Source organism: Simochromis diagramma, unplaced genomic scaffold (genome assembly GCF_900408965.1).
Source record: "Simochromis diagramma unplaced genomic scaffold, fSimDia1.1 OVJJ01000822.1, whole genome shotgun sequence".
Lineage (NCBI taxonomy): Eukaryota > Metazoa > Chordata > Actinopteri > Cichliformes > Cichlidae > Simochromis > Simochromis diagramma.
The window spans coordinates 9,448,869-9,469,841 of NW_024387520.1; the positions used below are offsets into that span (position 1 = coordinate 9,448,869).

General features: G+C 41.1%; 1 protein-coding gene across 16 annotated transcripts in view; it reads left to right on the top strand.

Annotated features, from left to right (window-relative positions):
- Positions 1-20,973, top strand: part of cacna1ba (calcium channel, voltage-dependent, N type, alpha 1B subunit, a) — a 332,183-nt gene that overhangs the window by 158,931 nt on the left and 152,279 nt on the right. For 14 of the 16 annotated variants that reach the window (XM_040019432.1, XM_040019434.1, XM_040019438.1 and 11 more), the window contains 6 exons: positions 595-782; positions 8,766-8,886; positions 9,181-9,310; positions 9,586-9,645; positions 10,185-10,291; positions 11,197-11,208. In XM_040019432.1, coding sequence (XP_039875366.1) covers positions 595-782; positions 8,766-8,886; positions 9,181-9,310; positions 9,586-9,645; positions 10,185-10,291; positions 11,197-11,208 — 618 coding nt within the window. The remainder of the gene's footprint in view (positions 1-594; positions 783-8,765; positions 8,887-9,180; positions 9,311-9,585; positions 9,646-10,184; positions 10,292-11,196; positions 11,209-20,973) is intronic. The other 2 variants (XM_040019436.1, XM_040019448.1) reach the window with 1 other exon arrangement.

The window sequence follows — 20,973 nt, forward strand, 5'->3', positions numbered from 1 at the left end:
AACCTGCTTCTTCCCTGGGCAATTCGGCCTGATAACAAACACTATCCGCTCACACTCTGCCCCTGACCACTCATCTCACTCTGCCCCTGACAACTCACCTCACCAATTTGAGCCATGGTTTGAGTAACCCTCATCACTCGAGCCACCCACACACAGACTCTAGTTAGACCAAGTTCTTTGCACTACTTCCAAGCACTTTGTTTTCCAATGTACGTCTCTCTTGTTTGAAATATATTCTACTAGTTTGTATATATTCCCTTTAATTTTATATATTTCTCCTGTTTATTATTAATTCCTGCTGTCTTACTATTTATATTTTATTGGCACAGTTGGCATGGAGCACCCATAATTTAAAATAATTCAATAAAGAGGTGTTCTATTCTATTGTGGGAAAAAATAATAAAAAGGCAGACACCCCCTTTTCTCAGTAATAAAGGTGAATTACATGGACACATTATGCCTAGTTATAGGCATAATGTGTGAACCAGAGTTTCCTTGAGTCTCAACCAGAACAAGGAACAATTCCTGCAGAAGTCACAACATTACACAGTACACAGTAGAGGAACTAAGATTATATCTCTTCTTTTGGCACAGGTTTGGCGATTCAGAGGGTGAGTCCTTGGCTATCACCCCCCAGCAAGGCTCTGGGGGCACTAGCTGGCCTCCTGACCATATAGAAGACTCAGATAACCAGAGGAATGTCAGACGAACTAGGCAAACCTCCATCCAGATTCCTCCTGTGACTATCACCTCCCCACCTGGAGAGACCACCCTAATACAAAGTCAGTACCTAACCTATTAACATATACAGTGGCTTGCAAAACTATTCGGCCCCTTTAAACTTTTCTATATTTTGGCACATTACAGCCACAAACATGAATCAATTTTATTGGAATTCCACGTGAAAGACCAATACAAAGTGGTGTACACGTGAGAAGTGGAACGAAAATCATACATGATTCCAAACATTTTTTACAAATAAATAACTGAAAAGTGAGGTGTGCGTAATTATTCAGCCCCCTGAGTCTTTACTTTGTGGAACCACCTTTTGCTGCAATTACAGCTGCCAGTCTTTTAGGGTATGTCTCTACCAGCTTTGCACATCTAGAGACTGAAATCCTTGCCCATTCGTCTTTGCAAAACAGCTCTAGCTCAGTCAGATTAGATGGACAGCGTTTGTGAAAAGCAGTTTTCAGATCTTGCCACAGATTCTCGATTGGATTTAGATCTGGACTTTGACTGGGTGAACCTCCGCCCCAGTCTCAAGTCTGTTGCAGACTCCAAGAGGTTTTCTTCCAAGATTGCCCTGTATTTGGCTCCATCCATCTTCCCATCAACTCTGACCAGCTTCCCTGTCCCTGCTGAAGAGACGCACCCCCAGAGCATGATGCTGCCACCACCATATTTCACAGTGGGGATGGTGTGTTCAGAGTGATGTGCAATGTTAGTTTTCCACCACACATAACGTTTTGCATTGCGGCCAAAACGTTCCATTTTGGTCTCATCTGACCAGAGCACCTTCTTCCACATGTTTGCTGTGTCCCCCACATGGTTTGTGGCAAACTGCAAACAGGACTTCTTATGGTTTTCTGTTAACAATGGCTTCTTCTTGCCCCTCTTCCATAAAGGCCAACTTTGTGCAGTGCACGACTAATAGTTGTCCTATGGACAGATTCCCCCACCTGAGCTGTAGATCTCTGCAGCTCGTCCAGAGTCACCATGGGCCTCTTAGCTGCATTTTTGATCAGTGCTCTCCTTGTTCGTCCTGTGAGTTTAGGTGGACGGCCTTGTCTTGGTAGGCTTACAGTTGTGCCATACTCCTTCCATTTCTGAATGATCGCTTGAAAAGTGCTCCATGGTATGTTCAAGGCTTGGGAAATCTTTTTGTAGCCTAAGCCTGCTTTAAATTTCTCAATAACTTTATCCCTGACCTGTCTGGTGTGTTCTTTGGACTTCATGGTGTTGTTGCTCCCAATATTCTCTTAGACAACCTCTGAGGCCGTCACAGAGCAGCTGTCTATGGGCAACTGACTGCACTCAGACCAAGGGGGCTGAATAATTACGCACACCTCACTTTTCAGTTATTTATTTGTAAAAAATGTTTGGAATCATGTATGATTTTCGTTCCACTTCTCACGTGTACACCACTTTGTATTGGTCTTTCACGTGGAATTCCAATAAAATTGATTCATGTTTGTGGCTGTAATGTGACAAAATGTGGAAAAGTTCAAGGGGGCCGAATACTTTTGCAAGCCACTGTATATGATTAAGTTTAGTTCAGTTGTTACCAATGCTAATTTTGTATGGTTCTTTGTGGGCTTTTAAATCTGATATTAAAAATACCACAACATCCCCAGGAAACTAAACAAGAGTCCCTGTCAGATGTAGCTCTTCCAGGGGTTGTGTCTTTGAAATTAATATTAGCTCTGGTTCTTTATGGCTTGAAGCTCTCTTGGAAGTAGTTTTGTTGCACAGGAGGAGCCCACAATGAAATGGTTTAGTTTTCACAGTTGAAGGATATTAGCTACATATTCTTTCTTAACTCTTGTCACTGATTTTGAGTGTTAAAGAGACAAGAAATAAGCCAGAAAATGAAAAGAAATCTGAAATGTGAACAAATAAATTAACGTGGGTATTTAGCTGATTTCTTTTTGTTTTAGTGAAGAACTCTAAAGTAGTGTGATACGCAGTACACTTGGTATCATACACGAGAAAAAGAAACTCAACTTTAAATTCAGTTCGCTTTTATTTATATAGAGCCAAATCACAACAAGTGTTACCTCAAGGAGTTTTATATTGTAGGGGGATAGATCCTACAATAACATACAGAAGCTGAGGGACATCTCAAGCCCTCCAAGGTATAGAGGCCTATCTTCCCCCACCACTCCCCCTGCCAGTGACAGACGCCCTCAGACATCGGTGCATTGGTGGTTCTTTGTGTCCGGGGATGGACGTCCAGGTATGCACCGGCTCACTCCTGGTGGCTGCTTGTTGGGGCCTGGAGCCTGGGGGTCGCTCAGGCCCCTTCGGGGGTGGGGTGCCCTCAGCCTCTAGGCCTGGGGTTCGGCCACGCTGGCACAGCTGGCTGCCGGCGGAGCTCACAAGCCCGTCACTGCAACCCCCCCTGGCTTCTGCTCCGTGGCTGCTGAGTGACTCCTCATCTGGGGCTCTCCTCAGCTCTTTCCAGGAGAGTGGCATGGTTGCCCCTACATTGATCTTCCTCGGTCTCTTGTGCTCTGAGGGCCTCTGGATGTCTGGAGCCTGGATCTCCTCCATACCCGCTTCATGCCCTGGAGGACGGGGCTATGGCCCCCCACACCCTCTAGCACATAGGTGTCAAACTCTGGCCCGCGGGCCAAATTTGGCCCGCAGCCTAATTACATTTGGCCCACGAAGCCATACCAAATTATTATTAGAGCTGGCCTACTGGTATTATACAGCTAATATATATATTGTTTAGTATTAAGCTTTGCTTGTTCCACATTCAGTTTTTCAGCAAAACTTGTTTGAGTCCATAAGAAGAGATTCATTCTTAAATCTGGAGGAAGATATTTTTCAATAAATATTAAATGTTAGCCCGCGACCTTGTTCCAGTTTTGAATTTTGGCCCACTGTGTATTTGAGTTTGACACCCCTGCTCTAGCAGATCATTACATGAAGGAACCTTTTAAATACAAGCGCGCTCATGCTCACAGGTGTACACACGGGTGCTCACAGACACAAACTACACCCTTTTTGGCCTCTACCTCAAAGCACACTGTGTGCTGTCAATCCTATGTGCTGCAATGATATTCAATATTTAGTATTTACTGTTATATTCACATAGATCATCGCGATGATGTTGTTTATTATATTGCTCTCTTTTTTTGCTTGTTTTCTCTTTTTTCTTTCTCAACAGGTGATCCAGGTGATGTATTTTTTAGTGCTGTCAATAGATTAAAAAAAATTAACTAACTAATCTCACAATTTTCTGTCATTAATTGCGATTAATCGCAATTACTTGATTAATAGCCTGGCTCCAATTACATTTTTTTATTCTTTATATTTTAAGATTGTAACAGACATTTATGCAACACAATGAAGTAAATGCAGAATAAACACAAAGAATGTATGCTGAAATTCAAAGAGAATTTTAATAGTTTTCATCAATCTTTAACACAGTGAAAACTTACAAAAAACCTTTAAGGCCATCAACAGTGACCGAACCCAGGCCTACAGGTTAAAGTGAATATCATAACAATAAAGGGTGCACAAAACTCAGTATTTAAAACACAAAAAGACACGGCTGAAAACCCAGAATGTTGAACATTTTTCACTTCAAAGGAGCGATCTGGCTTAGTCCTTCTTTGCACTCAGCCAGTTACTGAGGCAGACTATTCTGTTTACATTGTCTGATGACAAAGAAGTACGCTTCTTTTGAATGATGTGACCTGAGAGTGAGAATAATCTCTCACAAGGCACTGTGGTTGCAGGGGTTGACAGGTACTTGCGTGCAATAGGTGCCAGCCTGGCATGTGCTCCTTCTCTCTTTAACCACCACTGTAGTGGACACTCTTCTATGTCAATTTTGGGCTCTGCTTTGTACAGATTCAGACAGCAATCTATAGCATCATCCTCTTCCTCTGTATCTGAATTAGGAGAACCCAGCAAGCAGATGGACATCTTGCTCTTCTTTGGTGAGGGTTCCTCTGTTGTCTGAGCAGATGGTTGGTGTGCATCCGTCTCTGACATCAGAAGGTCATGTACTGATGCCCACACCTCTCTTCTTTCATCTTTGGAAAGGCATTTAAGGTCTTTAAACCTGGGATCAAGGGCAGTAGCGATCTTCAGCCATGTGAGATTGCTGCTGTCCCTCCGCTGAGCTAGGTCTGTGGTAAAAACCTTCTTAAACCTCAAAACGTAGACTGGGTCATCATCTGAGGGCTCCATAATCCTGAACAAATGACACAAGGCTGGCAACACCATGGAACAGGAGACATACCACTCTCCCCCCAGCAGTTCGGTAACATATCTGCAATAGAAAGATCAAGTCTGTATTTTTCTATTAATCACACAGAGACAAACATAAAAACCACATATGAAAATACACAGAGAGGTGGAGGTGGAGAACATACTTGAAAACAAAGCTAGAATGCAAAGATAGACACACAATCATGAGAAACAAAATGATTTACCTGCAAGGTTCCAGTAGTTCCTCCAGCTTTTGCAGTCTGTCAAGCTCCTGGTCAGTCAACATGGTCACCTTGCTGTTTTGTTGAGTCAGGATGGTGGTCAGCCCAGATTTGTTTCTCTGGATCCGCTTGATCATCTCTAGGGTGGAGTTCCATCTTGTTGGAACGTCCTGAACAAGCGGTTCTGTTTGATGTCCATGTGCAGCTTGCTGTGCCTTTAATTCCTGAGCATTTGCTGGACTATGCTTAAAATGTCCAACAATCTTGCAACATTTGGCCCGAGCCCTTTCAAATGCGCTGTCATTAAGAGAAACTGTGACCGTTCTTTGCAGAATGTGGGCCATGCAGGGCATGTGTTCAAATGGAAGTAGTCTGGTGGCTGCAACCATGTTACGAGCACTGTCAGTGCCAAGCGTGGTTACCTTGTCCTTGTCATGGTCCTGCGACCATGACTCAGTGACTTTGTGTTTATGTACTTATCGTTATTACTTTCATTATTATTCATGGCTGTTTTGGGATGGTTTGTGTTTGGGATTTTAGACACTGGGTTCTGGGTTTGTGCTCCCTCTGTTGGTCCCTGGTGTTAGTGTTCCCCTGTCTCGTCAGGTTAATCAGGTCCAGCTGTTTCCCCCACCTGTGTGTGATTTCCCAGTGTCTCTTTGTGTATTTATAGTGTGTGATTTCCTCTGCTCCTTGTCGCGTCGTCTGTGTACATACCCTGTGTTCATCCTCTGTGCTATCCTGCGTACTCTGCATCTACCCGGTGGAATCCTCTGCGTGCTCTCCCTGCTGTTCCCCCTTCGTGTTCAGGTTTGCCACTCCTTTGTGTAGTTTCACCCAGTTTAGTTCATCCGTAGTTCTGTTTTGCCATCTCCTCTTTATGTTTGTTATTATCAATAAATCACCCTCACACCTGAATAAGTGCTGCACTTTGAGTCCTCCTTCCACTCTCCACACGGCCGCTGCCCCGGACCGTGACAGTCCTTGATTTTCCATTCGTTTGCAACATTCAGAAAATGGTCAGCACACGCCTCAGCATAGTGTCTCGCTTCAGTTTTACTCACTGTTAGTGCAAACGATTGCATAGTCCAGTCGTTATCAATAAAATGCGCCATGACCCCCAAGTAATTATCGTTGTTCACCGAAGTCCAGTGGTCTCCGGTGAGAGCGACGTTCCTTACTTGCACAAGCTTGCTGCACTGCTGAGCCCTCTGGTCCCCATACAAAGTGTGCAGTCTCGACACAATGGTTCCTCTCGAGGGCAGATTGCAACACTCATCTCCTGATGCAGCGCGAATGACTTCTCTCAGTCCATCATCTTCTACTATGCTAACTGGTCGGCAGTTTTTAGCTATCCAAACAACCAAGGAATTGGTTAATTTTTCTCTCACATTTTTTGTTATTCGTCCACGAGCACCATACTCCTGAAGTGTAGACTAGCGAGGTCCCGCAGAGGTGGATTCAGTTGGGTGTTTTGCTCTCAGGTGATACGCCAGTGATGAACTGCTTCTGTGGTACCTGAATTCAGCTTTGCAAATTGTGCATCTTACTCTCGTTTTGTCCAACAAGCCATCAGGCAACTTCTTAAAGAGAAACTTTCCACCCAAAAGTCCACCCCCGTCCATGCTTGCGTGTGTTAGCTAGTGTTAGCTAGATAGTAGCATGGTGTCACTTCTTCTTCTTCTTCTTCTTCTTCTAATCATTTCTGTCAGGCCAAACGCCAGCATAGCACACTGTTGCCCCCTCCTCCAGAGGTGCTCATGAGTTTACAGGTCTTAGATTACAGGAAATTAATTATAAAAAAAATCAGCGTTAAATTTTTTTAACAGGTTAAACATTTTGCGTTGATCTTAACAATTAACGCGATAATTTTGACAGCACTAATTTTTTTGTCTGTTTGCTTTGTTGGTTTTTGTTTTTTGCTCTTTATCACCGTTGCTCTTCCCCGCTGATTTTTTCCCCCCTCTTTCTTTCTCCCTTCTCTTTCCGCCAGTCATGTCTGTCCCATGTGTAGCAAGTGAAAATAAAATAAAATAAACAATAAAAGCAAAGGTGAATCAAATAGACCAATACGGCAAGGCTGGGATGGTCCATTTGTTAAAGTAAATCCGTTGGGCATCTTTCACTAACCTTACAAAAAAACAGAACATACAGAAGCTCCAACATTCAATTGACCCCTATGAGCAAACACTTGGCAACAGAAAGAAAAACCTTTGCATAGGAAAAAAAACTCCAATAGAACTAGGCTCAGATAGGGACAGCCATCTGCCACAAATGGATGGGGAAGTGAGGGGAGGGAGACAGACAAAAGACACACAGTGGTGTTCTTGGGATGCAACTCAGTATTCTTCTTCCTCCAAACACGACGAGTTGAGTTTATACCAAAAAGTTCTACTTTGGTTTCATCTGACCACATGACATTCTCCCAATCCTCTGCTGTATCATCCATGTGCTCTCTGGCAAACTTCAGACGGGCCTGGACATGCACTGGCTTCAGCAGCGGAACACGTCTGGCACTGCGGGATTTGATTCCCTGCCGTTGTAGTGTGTTACTGATGGTGACCTTTGTTACTTTGGTCCCAGCTCTCTGCAGGTCATTCACCAGGTCCCCCCGTGTGGTTCTGGGATCTTTGCTCACCGTTCTCATGATCATTTTGACCCCACGGGATGAGATCTTGCGTGGAGCCCCAGATCGTGGGAGATTATCAGTGGTCTTGTATGTCTTCCATTTTCTGATGATTGCTCCCACAGTTGATTTTTTCACACCAAGCTGCTTGCCTATTGTAGATTCACTCTTCCCAGTCTGGTGCAGGTCTACAATACTTTTCCTGGTGTCCTTCGAAAGCTCTTTGGTCTTGGCCATGGCAGAGTTTGGAGTCTGACTGTTTGAGGCTGTGGACAGGTGTCTTTTATACAGATGATGGGTTCAAACAGGTGCCATTCATACAGGTAACGAGTGGGGGACAGAAAAGCTTCTTACAGAAGATGTTACAGGTCTGTGAGAGCCAGAGATTTTCCTTGTTTGAGGTGACCAAATACTTATTTTCCACCCTAATTTACGAATAAATTCTTTACAAATCCTACCATGTGAATTCATGGATTTTTTTTTCACATTCTGTCTCTCACAGTTGAAGTGTACCTCTGGTGCAAATTACTGACCTCTGTCATCATTTTAAGTGGGGGAACTTGCACAATCGGTGGCTGACTAAATACTTTTTTGCCCCACTGTATATCGTGATAAATATTTTTGGTAATATCGCCCTGCTCTAGAGTCCGGCATTGTTGTAGCAAAGTTGCACACTGATTCAATGTTAATTTTACTTGCCTGCGATTGACATTCTTGCCAACATGAATTATATATTTTTGCAGAATTTACATTTGTCGTTAGCCAGCATTTTCAGGGTTCCTTCAGTGCCGCCTGCTCTAACCCGTGGAAGATAATTCACTCGCTCGTGTTGGTGCTGAAAGACATTGTATTCATTTTTCAATGCTGCTCTGAGAAACACATTATATGACAGAAATAGTGATCTTGATGATGATGATATTCAGTGCCACTAATGAGCATTATCACGGTCTGATGATCTTTCTTTGCAGTGAACAGTATTGATTGTGAAACAGTGCCCATAAATGAGAAGACCCTGGAGGATCTAGGCCCAAGTGGGCCTAAACCCATCCTGCCTTACAGTTCAATGTTCATCTTTGGACAGACCAATCCGTGAGTTCTGAGCTCTGCTTCCTCCCTCCATATGGTTATAAGGTGCTACCACACTGAGGCATCACAACATCCTGTGAATGTTAGTCAGTGTAGCTCTTGGGTGGTATTTTATTTCATATCTGTAAAAAAGAACATATTGCATGTCTTACTAAAAGCCAATCTCATGGTACAGATGAGTGCTGACAGGCACCAGTTGTATATAGCATTTTAACACTGCTGGAGTGTGGGAAGGGACAAGAACAGTGAAGCAAAAGCAAGTACTTACTTCTTTTTTCTTGGCCTCTTTTTCCTCAGGGTGAGGCGGTTGTGTCACTATATTGTGACTCTGCGTTATTTTGAGATGTCCATCCTGGTTGTCATTGCGATGAGCAGTATTGCTCTGGCAGCAGAGGACCCTGTCTGGACTAATGCACCCCGCAACAATGTGAGACACAGAGTACACAGTAATAAAACTACATACAATACCCACTGTACTCATACAGAACTGAGAGAAGTATATTTTCTTATCTTTTCTTCTGCCTGAGTCAGGTTTTTTATATACATTTATATATATTTTTTGTCTGTGTGTGGCGCCTAAAAATGGGGCCATACATCTATGATAGACTGGATTATTACGCAAGTAGAACTATTTCAGAATAGTATCTACAGTTTCTTTTCTACTTTGTTGTCTTTGTCAGTATTAATCAAGTCTTTTTACAGGTGCTCAAATATCTGGACTATGCCTTTACTGGTGTTTTCACTTTTGAAATGGTGATCAAGGTAAACACTAATACCCTTTGAAATTCACTATTGTTCACTGTATTTTTGTATGTGTTTTCATTATATTTTATCAGAAGCAAACTGGTGAGTCATTTCAGTTTTTACTTGCAGAAACCAAATAAGTAATACTATAATACGATACTGAGGCAGGAATGTACCTCACTGTGACCAGTGCAGTTCACTCAGTATATCTGCTGTGTTATGGTTCTTATATGTATAATCCACAGTATTTAAATCTGACAGTGTTCTGTCAGTGAGAAATTTAACACCATATTTAATCGCATTTCAATATTCATTTAAATCTGCAGTTCATGACTTTTGTCTTACTCTTCTGCCAGCGAGAGTGATTACACTGCTGTCTCTAACATTTTTTGTTATTTTTTTATTTTTTGTCATACACTATTACCATTGTAATAGTGGATACTCATTATGAGCAAAAGTATAAACAGAAGAAAGTCCTTATAACAGTTGATTTTAATAGGTAATTTTAAGTTAAACAAAATAAGCAAAAGAACATAAATGACCTGTTCTTGGTTTAGATGGTAGACCTGGGGCTATTGCTTCATCCTGGATCCTACTTCAGAGACCTGTGGAACATCCTGGACTTCATAGTGGTCAGTGGGGCACTGGTGGCATTTGCTTTTTCGTAAGTTCCACAGCTTCTGTCTTTCTGTGATAAAATGAGACATTTACAGATATTGTTAATCCTGAATCTGGTGTGTTATGTGCAATATACATCAAATACCACACTACATTGAGAGATGACATATAATTTAAATGATAGTGCGTACCTTTGGTTAGCCAAATGTACAGTCATAGCTACAGTCAAGTTTTGATAGTGGCAAAAACTGTGTTTTATATACTGTACTGGTTCAGTTTTCATTTAATTATTTTTACATGTTTCTAAGTGAAGAACAATCATTTGCATTTCATGTTTTGCTTGTTCACCTGTTTTTTAAAGATTCTCTTAGGTATGGATCCAAAATGTTAGTTTGATGCTCTCTCAGCCACTTAGTTATCACTAAGTACAGATTCACAGAATTTCAACAAATTGTTTCTTATTCACTGGAAGTGGCTGGACAGTCAAAAAGCTCACAAACTGATCAACTCTGAGCACTGATAAGGCAGGATTGAGTCACCTTTATTCAGGTTTTGGTCCAGAAGCTGATATTGAGCATGCCACAGCAAACTGGAGAAATTATAAAGAAGAGGTGTCATAACCATAAGTACTGTCTCTTTGCATGAATTTGATTGTTTGTTTGTTTGTTTTTTGCCAAGGAACTCTTTGAAGCTTATGAAATGATTGCGATTATTTTTCACTATATCATTGAAACAAATGGCAAAATGTATGAAACACAAAATTCGTTCCTGTGCCAAAACGTTTGCCTTGACCACAAACACTATACACATACACTAACCTTACAAAAGCAGATGACCTCTTTATGTATGTGTGAGAGGTGTGTACGAGAGTGTGTGTGTGTGTTATGATATTGTACAATGTGCTAATTTATATAATCCTCTCCCTGTTTCTGTCCTGTTATCGTTTTGAAGGAGCTTCATGGGGTAATGCCTCCTCTACCTCTCTCATCTTGCCTGTTTGTGTCATTATCAGTGCGTATGTATGTGAGAAAGAAAACATACATGGCTTACACTGCAAAAACAAGTAATTTCCTCACATACTCGGTCTTACTTCTTGACATCTAGGTCACAAAGTATAAAGAAATTAAAGTAAAAATTGAAGTCAAATAATCTAAATTTGTCTTTTTTAATACACCAACAACAATCTACCCTGTTTACTATATGGAAATGTATTTGGCCACAATTCTATGAGGGAAACCGGACAAACACAATTTTCAAACTGTATAGAAATTTAAGCCAATACATTTTTCAGCATCCTTTTGTGAGTAAGATTAAATTAACTGCTAACAAAAATATTTTTCTGTTAAAATTGCCCACTTGTTTTGAATCATGCCAGAAGCTAGGGCAAATCCATTTTACACAGAACACAGTTATATTAAAAAAATTGTAAAATAGTGATTGTTGAAGGAAACAATCAGCAATGTCAGAATGACAAATTACCACCCTTATCTGTTTTGTTTTATTTTCTTTTGTTTGTTTGTTTTTGTTTAAGCAGTAAGCAGTATATGTAGTGAAATTGCTTGTGAGAATGTATCTTTTTTGCATGTTTTGTTTGGGACACACGCATCTGGTCTACCAGCTATTCATGCGTCATGCCGGTTGAGAACCTGGTTCCAGCAGTGTATCATGTTGCTTGGCATCAGGTCCTTGCTCTATAGCCATTTGTGCTATTCGGGGACATGGCACGATAGTGCTCATATCTCGTATCTTCCCTGAGCCTTTGAGAGGTGTTTTTATCAGCACTGTGTTTTGCCACAGCTTTGGTTAGACTGGAATGATCACATTAATTTCATATTAACTGTTCAGCAGAGACTTGTTAACATTACAAGAAAACTGGTGCCAGTGGGCACGAGTAGTGGTCAGAGAATATTGAGCTCGTAGCATGCGCATTAGAGTGTGCATGCTAGTACCATGTGACTGTATGCGTGCTCGTAAATAGAGGTGTTAAATGACATTCCTGTGACTGTAGTGTCACATGATTTCCATCTACACCGAAATGATAGGCAGTACTTTGCAAAGGTCTTGAACCTGCCTTATTTCTTCATATTTTAAACATAGATAAAAATTGGTGCAATGTCTTATATTAAATCATGTGGACATATACATTGAAATACAGTATACCGTATTTTCACGACCATAAGGCGCACTTAAAAGTCTTAGATTTTCTTCAAAAAGTGCGGCGCGCCCTATAGCGCGGTGCGCCCTATGTGTTGTAAGGAGGACGTAGTAGAGAACACCATGAGAACGTTAAAGGGTGAAGTGTGGGCGTTGATCGTATATACCGGGACAATCGCACATACCTGTATAAAAGAACAGGTATGTGCATTATGCAGGACATCGTTGTTTTAACAACCCTGAAAATGGCAAAGAGACACGCTTACGAAGCACAGTTTAAACTGAAGGCCATCAGCTACGCGGAGGAACATGGAAATCGAGCAGCGGCGAGAGAATTTAAGATTAACGAATCGATGGTTCGCAAATGGAGGAAGCTGGAAAACAAGCTCCGGCAGGTCAAGAAAACGCAGCTGAGTTTCCGCGGACATAAGGCGAGGTGGCTCGAGTTGGAGGAAAGACTCGAGCGGTGGATCATCGAGCAAAGAGCGAGCGGGAGAAGCGTTTCAACGGTCACCATTCGGCTAAAAGCAGTTTCACTAGCTGAAGAGATGAACATTGAACATTTCCAAGGAGGTCCGTCTTGGTGCTTTTGTTTTATGAAACGGTGCCATTTTTCCATCCGGACCAGGACTACGGTAGCGCAGCAACTTCCAGCGGATTATAAGGAAAAGCTGGCCATCTTCCGCTCCTACTGCAGCAAACACATCGGCGACAAAAACATCACAAACATGGACGAGGTCCCGCTCACTTTTGACATCCCGGTGAGTCACACTGTAGAGAAGAAGGGGACCAGCACGGTAGCGATACGCACAACGGGGTATGAAAAGTCTTCTTTTACTGTTGTGCTTGGCTGCCATGCTAATGGACAGAAACTGCCGCCTATGGTGATTTTTAAGCGAAAGACTTTGCCTAAAGAGAAGTTTCCAGCAGAAATCATCATTAAGGCAAATGAAAAGGGCTGGATGGATGAGGAAATGATGAAAGACTGGCTGAGGGAGGTGTATGTAAGGAGACCAGGTGGTTTTTTCCACGCATCACCATCGCTGTTGATCTGTGACTCTATGCGTGCCCATCTCACAGCCGATGTGAAAAAACTTGTGAAGCAAATGAACTGTGAGCTTGCTGTCATTCCGGGAGGCCTGACAAAGGAACTCCAACCGCTGGACATCGGTGTGAACCGCCCGTTCAAAGTAAGGCTGCGAGCGGCCTGGGAGCGATGGATGACCGGTGGAGACCACAGTTTCACTAAGAGTGGAAGGCAGCGCCGGGCGAGTTACGCCACAATTTGCCAATGGATTGTAGATGCTTGGGCTAACATGTCTGCTGGCACTGTTGTTCGAGCTTTCGCAAAAGCCGGCATCGTTTCCGAGGAGCCGCACGGCACGGAAAGTGACTCTGACGGTGAAGACAGTGAACCTGGCATGTTTGATGGAGATTTAGCGCAGCTGTTCAATTAAGACACAGAGGATGAGGACTTCGATGGGTTTGATTGATGATAAAAATGTGAGTACCAAACTTTGTTTTGCTCCTGCTTTATTTTTAAATACGCACACTTGTATGCTTGTGTGTTGTTGATGATGACGATTATTGGTAATAAAAATGTGAGTACCAAACTCAGTTTTGCTCCTGCTTTATTTTTAAATATGCACACTTGTATGCTTGTGTGTTGTTGATGATGACGATTACCGGCAATAGAAATGTGAGTAAGGTACCGAATTCAGGTTTGCTCCCGCTTTATTTTTAAATACGCATACGGTACTTGTATGCGCCCTATGGTCCAGTGCGCCTTATGTGTGTGTTAAATACAGTAAGGGCACACATAACTGAGACTGCGCCTTTTAGCACAGTGCGCCTTATGGTCGTGAAAATACGGTATAAGTACACAGTGGGATGCAAAGGTTTGGGCAACCTTGTTAATAGTCATTAATTCCCTGTATAAATCGTTGGTTGTTACAATAAAAAATGTCAGTTAAATATATCATATAGGAGACACACACAGTGATATTTGAGGAGTGAGATAAAGTTTATTAGATTTACAGAAAGTGTGCGATAATTGTTTAAACAAAATCAGGCAGGTGCATAAATTTGGGCACTGTTGTCATTTTATTGATTCCAAAACCTTTAGAACCATTTATTGGAACTCAAATTGGCTTGGTAAGCTCAGTGACCCCTGACCTACATACACAGGTGAATCCAATAATGAGAAAGAGTATTTAAGGGGGTCAATTGTAAGTTTCCCTCCTCTTTTAATTTTCTCTGAAGAGTACACGCACACACACGCACACATCCTCCAACCACACACACCCATATTTTGCTCCATTGTGGTTTATTTCACACCTCAAACATTTAGTAAACAATTAAGCAAATACAAGTAATCTGCAATAAATTGCAGGTAGTAAGAAAATAAACTACTAACTCTTTTACGCTACATCCGCACCTACACGAGTATTTTTGAAAACGCAGCTGTTTCGTCCACACGTAAACGACGTTGGGAATCACCGAAAACGGAGATTGAAGATGAATTGCAGAATGGCAGATAGAGACAAAATACTGTTAATCTTACTGTCTGCAGGTTTTACACGCTTACATACACACGCAGTTACTGTCCCTCCATTTACAAAGGCAGAGGCGTCACGGTGTGATTATTTTACGTGTAGTTGTTGTTTTTTTCCTGTGTAATAATATTCAACATTGCTATCAATGCATTTTTCAAAAAATGCCTCTCTGTGCAAAATAGGTTTAAAACCATAAACAGCTGTGGGATACTGTTTGTCCGTGATTTGAACCGGGGGAACAAATCGTGGCAGGATCAGCCTGATATTATTTGTATCCCACTGTAACTTTACTGTATAAAGTATAGTATAGTATGTATATCTCCAAAATGTAAGGAGTAGTTAGTCAATACAAGAAGTGTTTGTGAACTAAAAATCAAGAATGTGAGATACTGTTTGTCCGTGATTTAAACAGCCCAGCGCTGCTCCCGACAAAGGGAAAACCAATTCTGCAGGGGAGACCTACCTTGGCACTTGTGCAGGTGAACCAAAGGGAAGATATGCTTCACCATATTTTCTAGTCTTTGGCTTAGAATGAAGTTGGTTTGGAAACATATTCAGCGATGCTTCATCTCCTGCTTTGCGTTTCTGTAGGCGCCCCGTGCTCGCAGTGTCCAAGCGTTTTGTTTTTTTTCCCCCCTTGTCATCCCGCGCCCCCCCTGCCATGGCTCTGGCCACACTTTGGGAAAGTCTGGTTTAGGGGAAGGATACAGAAAGCTTTCTCAGAGCTTTAAGCTGTCTGTTTCCACAGTTAGGAACATATTGAGAAAATGGAAGACCAAAGGCTCAGTTCAAGTTAAGGCTCGAAGTGGCAGACCAAGAAAAATCTCAGATAGACAGAAGCGACGAATGGTGAGAACAGTCAGAGTTAACCCACAGACCAGCACCAAAGACCTACAACATCATCTTGCAGGAGATGGGGTCACTGTGCATTGTTCAACCATTCGGCGCACTTTACACAAGGAGTTGCTGTATGCGAGAGTGGTGCAGAGGAAGCCTTTTCTCCACCCACAGCACAAACAGAGCCGCTTGAGGTATGCTAAACCAGCTTCATTCTGGCATAAGGTGCTGTGGACTGATGAAACTAAAATTGAGTTATTTGGGCATAACAAGGGGCGTTATGCATGGAGGAAAAAGAACACAGCATTCCAAAATAAAAACCACCTGCTACCTACAGTAAAATATGGTGGTGTGGCCAGTGCAGGGACCGGAAATCTTGTCAAAGTTGAGGGACACATGGATTCCACTCAGTATCAGCAGATTCTGGAGACCAATGTCCAGAAATCGGTGACAAAGCTGAAGCTGTGCCGGGGCTGGATCTTTCAATAAGACAACAACCTGAAACACTGCTCAAAATCCACTAAGGCATTCATGCAGAGGAATAAGTACAACGTTCTGGAATGGCCATCTCAGTCCCCAGACCTGAATATTTTTGAAAATCTGTGGTGTGAGTTAAAGAGAGCTGTCCATGCTCAGAAGCCATCAAACCTGAATGAACTAGAGATGTTTTGTAAAGAGGAATGGTCCAAAACACCTTCAACCACAATCCAGACTCTCATTGGAACCTACAGGAAGCGTTTAGAGGCTGTAATTTCTGCAAAAGGCGGATCTACTAAATATTGATTTTATTTATTTATTTATTTTGTGGTGCCCAAATTTATGCACCTGCCTGATTTTGTTTAAACAATTATTGCACACTTTCTGTAAATCCAATAAACTTAATTTTACTTCTCAAATAACACTGTGTGTGTCTCCTATATGATATATTTAACTGACATTTTTTATTGTAACAACCAAAGATTTATACCGGCAAATAATGACTATTAACAAGGTTGCCCAAACCTTTGCATCCCACTTATCAGTATACTTATAAATATATAAATACTAGGGGTGCAACGATACACAAAATTCATGGTTCGGTTCGGTTCGATACTTTGGTGTCACGGTTCGATATTTTTTCGATACAAAAAAAATGTTCATGCCTTTTTAATTTGTCATTTATTAAAATTATAAATATATATTTTAACTCAAAAGTACAGTTTTTAAATTTAACCCTAACCCTTGTGCGTGTTTTTTATTTTGACAGCGAATGTGCACCTGCGGACCACTTATGTGCAGCCCCGGTTATATAGCTCATCATATCACAGCCACAGAAATTATTTTGTCCATGAAACCATAAAGCTGCACTTTCTTTTTGCCTTATAGTCTGATTTGTCATAACTTTTCCGTTTTGTGGTAAGCTTTTCTTTGGCTGTCACTTCTTCACCCTGACCTGTCTTATTTGGCTCAGCAGAACTAAAATATATATCCTGCTGCTTTTACACACGCACTCACATAAGCTCAGCGATTCTCTGCGCGATCAACCTCTCACATGTTTAAGCTTGCTGCGGGAGATTTCACTTGTCATGTTTGCGTAGTAAGCTAACGATTGATAAGACGATGTCAGAGGAATTGGTGCGCAAATTATCATCACTCACCAATCAGTGCTGTCGCTCTCTATACACAGTTCGCGCGATTGCAAAGTGAAAGCAAAAAACAAGCGCAAATTCAAACGCGATTTCAATATGTCACATATTGACAGTGGCTCACCGATGCCAATGACATAATTACCCAGCTACATTTCCGAAAGAATGCAAAAGCATTGACATATATTTTTCCTTCCTACAATACCCCAACGGGCAGGGCAGAGATAGATTTTGGTAGCCCGACTGGAAAAATCGCTAGCCCCGGGACGTCGGGCTAGCGATATTGCGAGCCCTGTATCTGATTGAGGAATCACTCATCTTTGGAAAAGAGAGTTTATTACAGAGAAATGTCTCTTTCCAAAATAAAAGCTATACTATACGCTTCTTCTGGGCTATATTCTCAGCAGCATATTAAACATATCAGGTCCCCATAAGGAGAATCATGTGCTAACGGCTGTCTAAATGACTCGGGTAAAGTTTGCATGCATGCTTGTTGTTTTTGTCTGCTTCCACTTGTCTTTGCACTAGGATGATGTCGGCGTAAATGTGCAGTCATATTCGTTGTGTTCACACTAGTGCTTTCAGGTTAATCTCGTTTAAATGACTTTAACGCCACAACACGGCAAATCTCCGTTAACGAGCTACCCCTGATCGCCCCGTGCATGGGGCTAGACGGCCAACACGTTAACGAGCTAACTGCGCTAACACACTAGCTCCCACCCATGTAATTGAGCATTGCATGGCACATCCAACATACTGTTTTACTTTAGTCCATGACGCGCTTACCTTCAGGGTCATACGTCACATGAAAACCAAAATAATTCCAAACGCCAGATCTGAATGAGGGTGGGGGAGGTTCAATTTGCCATGTAAAGTAGGCGAGCACGGGGCGCCTACAGAAACGCAAAGCAGGAGATGAAGCATCGCTGAATATGTTTCCAGAAGTTAAGCAAGGAGAGCTTAACTTCTGTCTCGCTAGCTTGCCCTGCGCTCTTCCTTCTGACAGATGCTGTCTGTGTTGAGCGCTCAGTGGATCTGCGCTCGACAGTGCAGCCTAGGCGGAGTAGTCGAACGCAGATTCACTTGCGCTCAACACAGACAGCATTGTCAGAAGGAAAGTTGATAAAATAAAATTACAAATTTTGTATTGTTCGATACATATGCGTACCGAACCGAAAGCACTGTATCGAACGGTTCAATATCGATACGAATATCGTTGCACCCCTAATAAATACGGTGTATAAGGCAAAAATGATGTTTGTACAAAAAGCCAATATTTTTGTATTAACATCTTTATTTATTGTCAAGAGGCACTTAACCATCTTAGGCAAGCTTTCTTTTAATTTCTCTGTAGTTTTCAGGAATAGTTCTACAGGCTTCCTAAAGGACATTTAAAAAAAACCTCTCCTCTTTGGATTTTGACTGCCTTTTGTTCCATTCTCTGTTCAGATGATCCCATGTTGCTTAAATAATGTTCAGATCAAGGCTAAGCTGTAGCTGATAATCCATTTAGTGTTTTTCTGTCAGGTATACTTTTACTGCGCTGGCAGTGTGGTTTGGATCATTATCATAATGAAAACTCTGGCTGAAATGCAGACTCAACTCACAACAGAGCCTCCAACATGTTTTACAGTTGGCTATAGACATGTGAATTCATCATTCCATAGAACGTTCAGTCTAGTTCTTGTGTAATTTAGCATTTCCTTCCTTAAGAGTATTTGGTGAACTGTAAATGGATGAACTGAATGGCCAGCTGTATCTCTCAGGTCCTGTGTCCAGGTTGTTGCCAATGCTCTTTGGGAATCACCCTGTTGGTGAAAATATATAATAATATTTAGATAATATAATATTTATTTCTGCCTAACTGTGTCATTGTTGGTGTTTTTTTTCTGAAAATTGGAGAAAATGCAGCTAACTTTCCAAGAAAACAAAAAACTTAAAAAAAGACCTTCAGAAAATCTAGAAAACTATTGCTGAAGACCATTTTAAAAACATTACAAGAAAATCTGGATCCATGGAAGCAAAACATAAAGAAGTGAGGTGTGGTTCAAGACTTTTGCACAACAGTGTACATTATGTTCCTTGACAGACATCTGTCTAAATCATCATCATTGTGGATGATTTGTTCCAGACCTGTGCTCAGAAAGTAATACTAGTTAAATTAATGTTTAATGTTTTCAGTGACTAATGAGCATCACTGGCTTCAGTAGAAAATAAATTAAACTTTATGAAACTAGCTTTGGAAACAGCTACTTGTTCTATTTTTTTCTGGGGGGGGGGGGGTTTGAAATATGAAGTAAAAAATAATAGAAACAGTGAAATAGACGGGATAAGAGGTCAGATAAGAAAAAACTTACACAAACTTGAGAAGAGAAGAGACCTCTCCCAGAATAGGTAATAGACAACCTAGATGGAGAGGACATATAAACTTTACCTTCTATCACAGTGAATTTAATTACTTTCGATAGCTCATAAACTGAAAGATAATTGAAAATCTGTTTTTTAATTTATTTTTACTATTTTTTACTTTTATAACTGGCTCATGTACTGCGTGGTGGATGTGGATGCTACTACTAAGTTTATACTATATTAGATATATTTACTGGATTTGTGGAGAAAGAGAACTGAGATAATACCAGCTGATATCAACAAAAAAATGCTAAATGTAGGTTTTTTAGATGAATATCAGCCAGTCCAAATTCAAAAGCTCTTTATTATGTAATGTGAAAGGATTCAGTAATTATAAAGTAAGCTCAGCATACAAATAAAATCACGTATAACCTAATCTGACTAGTTTCTCACACATGAGACTTACCTATACCTAGTTACCTATAGCTCTACACTGCAATACAAGAGCAATATTGTTTCCAATTTTGCAGATCACTACGACAGCTTTAAAAGAAAAATTGTATCACGTTTGTTTACAAGCCTTTTGAATGATTTAAAGAAAAACACACTGCATAATTTTATGCTTGAAATACTTTAAAGTCAAATTGAGTCTATTTTACCAACATAAAGGAGCTAATGTGTGTTAATTTAATTAGTTTAATTAGATAATTACCAACAAGTAAAAAGCTCTCCATTTGATCAAATGCTGTTAATGCAGAAAGCCACCGTTTTAAGACAAGCAGGATGAATTTTAATTCCAGTTTTCTTATTTTATGGTCATATTTTCTTTTTTTTCTGGCTCTGATAATTCTTTTTTTTCTTGCATTTTATTTCATGTTTGATCCATTTACAGAATATCAAATACTTGATATCTCTGTAGATGTGATTCTAAATTGTCTTTATGAATTGAGTTCCTTTTGTTTCTGCAGCAGGTTTAGTCAAATCAAAACAAGTAATTTGCGGATGGTTTTTGCTCAAAGTCTTTGCCGTATTGTCGCTATCATATACCAAGCCTTGTTTGACTGACAGCTGTCATTCTCTCATCATGCATGAATCTTGAACTGCCTACCATTCATTTGATCAAGTGCTTGTCGCATGGACAACAAACCTGAATCCAAGGCCAAATCTTTGAATCTGTCACTTGACCTTCTTGAACTACTCAGACTGCA